This window comes from Thalassophryne amazonica, chromosome 1 (assembly GCF_902500255.1).
Source record: "Thalassophryne amazonica chromosome 1, fThaAma1.1, whole genome shotgun sequence".
Classification (NCBI taxonomy): Eukaryota; Metazoa; Chordata; class Actinopteri; order Batrachoidiformes; family Batrachoididae; genus Thalassophryne; species Thalassophryne amazonica.
Window position 1 is genome coordinate 100,205,016 of NC_047103.1, and position 7,877 is coordinate 100,212,892.

Below are 7,877 nucleotides of genomic sequence, written 5' to 3' on the forward strand. Positions count from 1 at the left end.
AAACACTCAGTGCATCATGGGAACCCCCCAGCAGTCTAAGTCTATAGCAGCATAACTAAGGGATGGTTCAGGGTCACCCGATCCAGCCCTAACTATAAGCTTTAGCAAAAAGTAAAGTTTTAAGCCTAATCTTAAAAGTAGAGAGGGTGTCTGTCTCCCTGATCCGAATTGGGAGCTGGTTCCAGAGGAGAGGAGCCTGAAAGCTGAAGGCTCTGCCTCCCATTCTACTCTTCAAAACCCTAGGAACTACAAGTAAGCCTGCAGTCTGAGAGCGAAGCGCTCTATTGGGGTGATAGGGTACTATGAGGTCCCTAAGATAAGATGGGACCTGATTATTCAAAACCTTATAAGTAAGAAGAAGAATTTTAAATTCTATTCTAGAATTAACAGGAAGCCAATGAAGAGAAGCCAATATGGTTGAAATATGCTCTCTCCTTCTAGTCCCTGTCAGTACTCTAGCTGCAGCATTTTGAATTAACTGAAGGCTTTTCTGATAATAATGAATTACAATAGTTAGTCCAGCCTAGAGGAAATAAATGCATGAATTAGTTTTTCAGCATCACTCTGAGACAAGACCTTTCTGATTTTAGAGATATTGCGCAAATGCAAAAAAGCAGTCCTACATATTTGTTTAATATGTGCATTGAATGACATATCCTGATCAAAAATGACTCCAAGATTTCTCACAGTATTACTAGAGGTCAGGGTAATGCCATCCAGAGTAAGGATCTGGTTAGACACCATGTTTCTAAGATTTGTGGGGCCAAGTACAATAACTTCAGTTTTATCTGAGTTTAAAAGCAGGAAATTAGAGGTCATCCATGTCTTTATGTCTGTAAGACAATCCTGCAGTTTAGCTAATTGGTGTGTGTCCTCTGGCTTCATGGATAGATAAAGCTGGGTATCATCTGCGTAACAATGAAAATTTAAGCAATGCTGTCTAATAATACTGCCTAAGGGAAGCATGTATAAAGTGAATAAAATTGGTCCTAGCACAGAACCTTGTGGAACTCCATAATTAACCTTAGTCTGTGAAGAAGATTCCCCATTTACATGAACAAATTGTAATCTATTAGATAAATATGATTCAAACCACCGCAGCGCAGTGCCTTTAATACCTATAGCATGCTCTAATCTCTGTAATAAAATTTTATGGTCAACAGTATCAAAAGCAGCACTGAGGTCTAACAGAACAAGCACAGAGATGAGTCCACTGTCTGAGGCCATGAGAAGATCATTTGTAACCTTCACTAATGCTGTTTCTGTACTATGATGAATTATAAACCCTGACTGAAACTCTTCAAATAGACCATTCCTCTGCAGATGATCAGTTAGCTGTTTTACAACTACCCTTTCAAGAATTTTTGAGAGAAAAGGAAGGTTGGAGATTGGCCTATAATTAGCTAAGATAGCTGGGTCAAGTGATGGCTTTTTAAGTAATGGTTTAATTACTGCCACCTTAAAAGCCTGTGGTACATAGCCAACTAATAAAGATAGATTGATCATATTTAAGACCGAAGCATTAATTAATGGTAGGGCTTCCTTGAGCAGCCTGGTAGGAATGGGGTCTAATAGACATGTTGATGGTTTGGAGGAATTAACTAATGAAAATAACTCAGACAGAACAATCGGAGAGAAAGAGTCTAACCAAATACCGGCATCACTGAAAGCAGCCAAACAGAACGATATGTCTTTGGGATGGTTATGAGTAATTTTTTCTCTAATAGTTAAAATTTTATTAGCAAAGAAAGTCATGAAGTCATTACTAGTTAAAGTTAAAGGAATACTCGGCTCAATAGAGCTCTGACTCTGTCAGCCTGGCTACAGTGCTGAAAAGAAACCTGGGGTTGTTCTTATTTTCTTCAATTAGTGATGAGTAGTAAGATGTCCTAGCCTTACGGAGGGCTTTTTTATAGAGCAACAGACTCTTTTTCCAGGCTAAGTGAAGATCTTCTAAATTAGTGAGACGCAGTAGTAGTGAGATTACAAAGCTGTATAACTGGTAATGCAACAAACAAAAGTTGGTGGCTTCCCTCACTAGTCTGCTTCTTACATAGTCACTCAAAAAGATGTACCATATGGTTTGTTTTTCTTCATGATTGCTGTAAATGAAATCCAAGACGTAGCTAGTGATTTGGAAGCATTTGTGTATTCATCCTCTTACCTATATAATGAAAACTGTCTGTAAAAGTTATTATTCATATTAATGTAATACATTACTACTTTGTGGAATGGAGAAGGTATGCATAAAATGGCTGTAATTCCGAAAGTTTTTTTTTTTTAACCACTTGAATTAAAGCTAAAAGTATGCATCACAAGCAATGAATGTTTAGTTTCTTCTGTATGCAGTGGCATACAGAAGAAACAATTATGAAAATGGTGCTACTGTCCAAATACCTATGGACCAGGCTGTACAAATGAGTAGTATTCTCCTGAATTCCTATTTCTGTAATTTGTTTTTGTTCTGATAAACATTTCTCGTTTACAAATGCAATTTACAGTCAGGATCAGATGGAGACAGTAACCACACCACCTGTGATCTCTCTCCAACATCAGATGCAGATTCATATGGTAAATATTGCCTTTAAAAACATTTGGGGGGGGGGGGGTGTATATGTGTGTGTGTGTGTGTGTGTGTGTGTGTGTGTGTACACACACACACATACGAGGTCTGTTAGAAAAGTATCCGACCTTTTTATTTTTTTCAAAAACCTGATGGATTTGAATCACGTGTGCTTGCATGAGCCAACCTTGAACCTTCGTGCGCATGGGTGATTTTTTTTTTTTTCACGCCTGTCGGTTGCATCATTTGCTTGTAAGCAGCCTTTGTGTGAGGATGGGTGGCGTCTCTCGTCGTTTTTTATTTGCAAGGAAATGGCGGAACGACTGGAGCAGCGTGACTGCATCAAATTTTGCCAGAAACTGGGCCACAACCAGGTGGAAACCATTCGGATTATTCAGACGGCTTTCGGTGACGATTCTCTGGGCATCACACAGATTAAGGAGTGGTACAACCGGTTTAAAGACGTCCGCACAACGGTGGAGGGCGCGCTGCGCTCCGATCAGCATCAATTCAATCAATTTTTTTTTATATAGCGCCAAATCACAACAAACAGTTGCCCCAAGGGGCTTTATATTGTAAGGCAAGGCCATACAATAATTATGTAAAACCCCAACGGTCAAAACGACCCCCTGTGAGCAAGCACTTGGCTACAGTGGGAAGGAAAAACTCCCTTTTAACAGGAAGAAACCTCCAGCAGAACCAGGCTCAGGGAGGGGCAGTCTTCTGCTGGGACTGGTTGGGGCTGAGGGAGAGAACCAGGAAAAAGACATGCTGTGGAGGGGAGCAGAGATCGATCACTAATGATTAAATGCAGAGTGGTGCATACAGAGCAAAAAGAGAAAGAAACAGTGCATCATGGGAACCCCCCAGCAGTCTACGTCTATAGCAGCATAACTAAGGGATGGTTCAGGGTCACCTGATCCAGCCCTAACTATAAGCTTTAGCAAAAAGGAAAGTTTTAAGCCTAATCTTAAAAGTAGAGAGGGTGTCTGTCTCCCTGATCTGAATTGGGAGCTGGTTCCACAGGAGAGGAGCCTGAAAGCTGAAGGCTCTGCCTCCCATTCTACTCTTACAAACCCTAGGAACTACAAGTAAGCCTGCAGTCTGAGAGCGAAGCGCTCTATTGGGGTGATATGGTACTACGAGGTCCCTAAGATAAGATGGGACCTGATTATTCAAAACCTTATAAGTAAGAAGAAGAATTTTAAATTCTATTCTAGAATTAACAGGAAGCCAATGAAGAGAGGCCAATATGGGTGAGATATGCTCTCTCCTTCTAGTCCCCGTCAGTACTCTAGCTGCAGCATTTTGAATTAACTGAAGGCTTTTTAGGGAACTTTTAGGACAACCTGATAATAATGAATTACAATAGTCCAGCTTAGAGGAAATAAATGCATGAATTAGTTTTTCAGCATCACTCTGAGACAAGACCTTTCTGATTTTAGAGATATTGCGTAAATGCAAAAAAGCAGTCCTACATATTTGTTTAATATGCGCATCAACACGCTGAAACGACCGGATCATTTCCAAAGTGAACGCTGTGGTGATGTGGGACCGTCGTGTGACTATCAGACAAATTGTGGAAGAGGTGGACATCAGCATTTTTCGGCACATTCCATTGTGACAGAAGATTTTGCCATGAAAAGAGCTGCAGCGAAATTCATGCCGATGGTTTCTTTACGAAGCTGATGGCGTAGCAAAAGCGCCACCGTGTTGAAGCCTCACAGGACATGTTGTGACATGCCCAGCTCTTCCACAATTTCTCGGATAGTCACATGATGGTCCCGCAACACCACAGCGTTCACTTTGGAAATGATCTGGTCATTTTAGCTTGTTGATGGCCGACCGGAGCGCGGTGCGCTCTCCACCGTTGTGCGGCCGTCTTTAAACCGGTTGTACCACTCCTTAATCTGTGTGATGCCCATAGGATCGTCACCGAAAGCCGTCAGAATAATCCAAATGGTTTCCACCTGGCTGTGGCCCAGTTTCTGGCAAAATTTGATGCAGTCGCGCTGCTCCAGTCGTTCCGCCATTTCCTTACAAAGAAAAAAACGATGAGAGACTCCACCCATCCTCACACAAAGGCTGCTTACAAGCAAATGACGCAACCGACAGGCGTGAAAAAACTCACGCATGCGCACAAAGGTTCAAGGTTGGCTCATGCAAGCCCACGTGATTCAAATCCATCAGGTTTTTGAAAAAAATAAAAAGGTCGGATACTTTGTTTGTTTTACAGGCTTTTTTTTATGAGACTGCATTAGGCTCCCTCCCAAAAACAAGACTGTGAATGTTTAGCTCTTAACTGTTTCTCTGAAATTTAACTTTTTCTTCACTTTAATTATTTATATTGATCTTGCTTCTTTCAAAAAGTTGAAACGGAGGTTTCCCCAAAGTAAACAAAAGTACTTTCGTTCTTGTTCCTGCAGCTCTTAGCAGTGCACCTCCTGTTTCACATGATGCTGCCCCACCCAACTACACTGTAGCAACACAGCTCTTCTCCAGCGATACTCCCACACACCCAAAAAATGACCAAGTCACCTGGTATGGTGCCACCCAGGCCTTCTGTCCTACACCTGCCATGTCCCCTGGCATTCAAGTCTTATCCAGTGGATCCACTGCCGTCTCCACTGGAGAAAACTGTGCCTTCTACAGTGACACAGCTGACCTTTCCAGTGAAAATGATTGCATTGTTGTAACTGTGTCCACCTTGAGTAATGCTGCAAACTCCATAGCTGGCAACAGTGGCCAAACCAATCCCATCACAAATACAATTGTTGGTGCAACTGGCTGTGGTGTGTCCTTGATCTCTGAGGCACCTGTCAGCAGTCCATCCAGCACACCCTACAGGTTAAATATCTTTTCTTTGTTTTTTTTAACTAAATGCTGTCATGTTTCAATGCAACAAAACTGTTACTACAGTGTTTATCTTATCCTCAGCTCGATGAAAAATATTTCAGTATGTGGACATAAGTTTTATTATGTTATCCTACAGAAACTATCTGGACCTGTTTGAAGAAGAATATGATTCTGATGGTCCTGGTTTGCAGGAAGCTATTTCAAGGTCTCTGAATACTGGAACAAGTGAAAGGTTAGAAGGCAACTACATTATTTACAGAAGCATGTACAGCGTTGACTAGCAGGTATTTCAGTGACTGTATTTTCAAAAGGCTCATGCATGTCAAGCTGTTATTGTAGGTACAACATGATCAGGTTCTGTTGTACGCGTAGTGGCATGGTAGAGTTGTTGCATCCCTATGGAATGAAACCTTTACAGCAAATTAGTTGGTGTTAATGAGGCTACTTATCTAGCATAAAGTTATTGCCATGACCATTAATACATGTATTTGTATCTTTTTAGTGATACAAGGATAACTTTACAGGGAATACTATCAATCAATCAATCAATCAACTTGTTTCTTATATAGCGCCAAATCACAACAAACAGTTGCCCCAAGGCGCTCCACATTGCAAGGCAAGGCCATACAATAATTATGAAAAACCCCAACGGTCAAAACGACCCCCTATGAGCAAGCACTTGGCCACAGTGGGAAGGAAAAACTCCCTTTTAACAGGAAGAAACCTCCAGCAGAACCAGGCTCAGGGAGGGGCAGTCTTCTGCTGAGACTGGTTGGGGCTGAGGGAAAGAACCAGGAAAAAGAGATCGATCACTAAGACTATTGCTTCAAGAGTAAACAATGGAGACATTGTACGCTTCAATATAATAAGAAAAAATGTCTGGGATGGAGCATCAAGGGCCATGTGCAGGTCCAATTTCTCACCAGAAAAGAAGATGGATGTCAAGTTCACAGATGATTATGGAATATCAGAGGGTGCCGTTGACAATGGTGGGCCCACCCGAGAGTTTTTCCGGTTGTGCCTATATGAAATCAAGGATAAAATTGGCATCTTTGAAGGCCCACCCAGTGCCAAAGTCCTCACATGCAACTGTAAAGGTGGTTCTTCTTCTTTTCATGTACATTTTTTAATGTTTTTTTTCTTACTGAAAGTTACTCAACTAGGCAGTTTGAAGTAAGCTATTATTTTTCAGATTGCCACAATGCAGCACTTAAATGCAATCGGTTTTCAACTGGAACTACTGGGTTAAACGTCTTACTTAATCCTGTGCAAACAGTGTTCTAGTGAAGAGTAAAATGTTACAAATTTTGGGCTTTAAAGTATAGTCATTCTGGAATGGATGTGAAACCTATCAAAACATTTTTATGACTAAGCTTTCATGTGAATACCCCCCCCCCCCCCAATCCACAGCAATGAAAGAAAATAGATACTTCCATGCTGGCCAAATCATGGCAATGTCAATTGGCCATGGGGGACAGAGTCCATGTTTCCTGTCTGATGTCTTATATGAGTGTCTTCAAAAAGACCCAGACAGTGTGGCTGTAACCACTGAATGTATTACTGATGTGGAAACAAGGTCCCAGGTGCAGTCGGTAAGGAATTTTAAATGATTGCACTGAGGCACAAATCAGTAATTGATTGTGTCATTTGCATGTAGTTAGGCTGTATTTTTAATCTTCTTTCCTGTTTTAATATTTACAGATCTTAGAGGCTCAAACACAATCAGAGTTGCAAAATGCAGTGTGTCAGGCAGCCAGTTTAATCAGTCTTGCTGGTCATAATGTCCGTATAACACTTGACAACAAACAAGAGACTGCCTTGGACTTGGCTCAGTGGTATGTCCTCCAACGGACCCATGCATCCTTTGAAAGGTATGACTATGATGGAAAACATGCATTTGTGGACTGAAATTTACATAAGCATTAGCTGGAGAAATTTTACAGTTTTCCCAAAACTGAAACTATTCCATTTTATCAAATATGTTTGTTTCAACTCACTTGGTGAGATTTTCAGTGGGTTACATACATAAACTGAGATGACTGCCACTTTAAACAGCACTGAGTATACCATCATAATGGAATTGTTAAATCTTCTGAATGACTTGCAGAATGAGTTTATTAGGGGAACTTTGGCTGTATTTAAGTGCCACTCTGGAGAACCAGTGCCTCATTGTGTTTCAGTGGGGGGGAATCTAAAGGTGTGTAGGATTTAGTGTCATCCAGTGGTGAAGATGCACATTGTAACAAACTGAAAACAACTTGCATATCTTCCCCTTTTCAAGCAGTGGCTATCAGATTTGATCATGCTCCCAAGTGAATCATTTTAGTTTTTCAGAAATGATATATTTACAGTGTTTCCCAGATGCTTTTTGAAACTTGTTTGCTGGTGCTGTGACATATTTCAAAGTAAATATTTAAAAAAATACTGCATTACCCCGTGTTACAAGTTATTCCTGTAT

The 7,877-nt window shown here is 40.9% G+C and overlaps 1 protein-coding gene across 1 annotated transcript; it reads left to right on the forward strand.

Moving 5' to 3' along the window:
- The first annotated feature begins 6,289 nt into the window (after positions 1-6,289).
- Positions 6,290-7,327, forward strand: LOC117510429 (G2/M phase-specific E3 ubiquitin-protein ligase-like). The gene is made up of 3 exons (XM_034170163.1): positions 6,290-6,516; positions 6,830-7,011; positions 7,121-7,327. Exons 1-3 carry the CDS (start codon positions 6,321-6,323, stop codon positions 7,325-7,327), a joined length of 585 nt encoding a protein of 194 aa, XP_034026054.1. The 5' UTR covers positions 6,290-6,320.
- Positions 7,328-7,877: the final 550 nt, after the last annotated feature.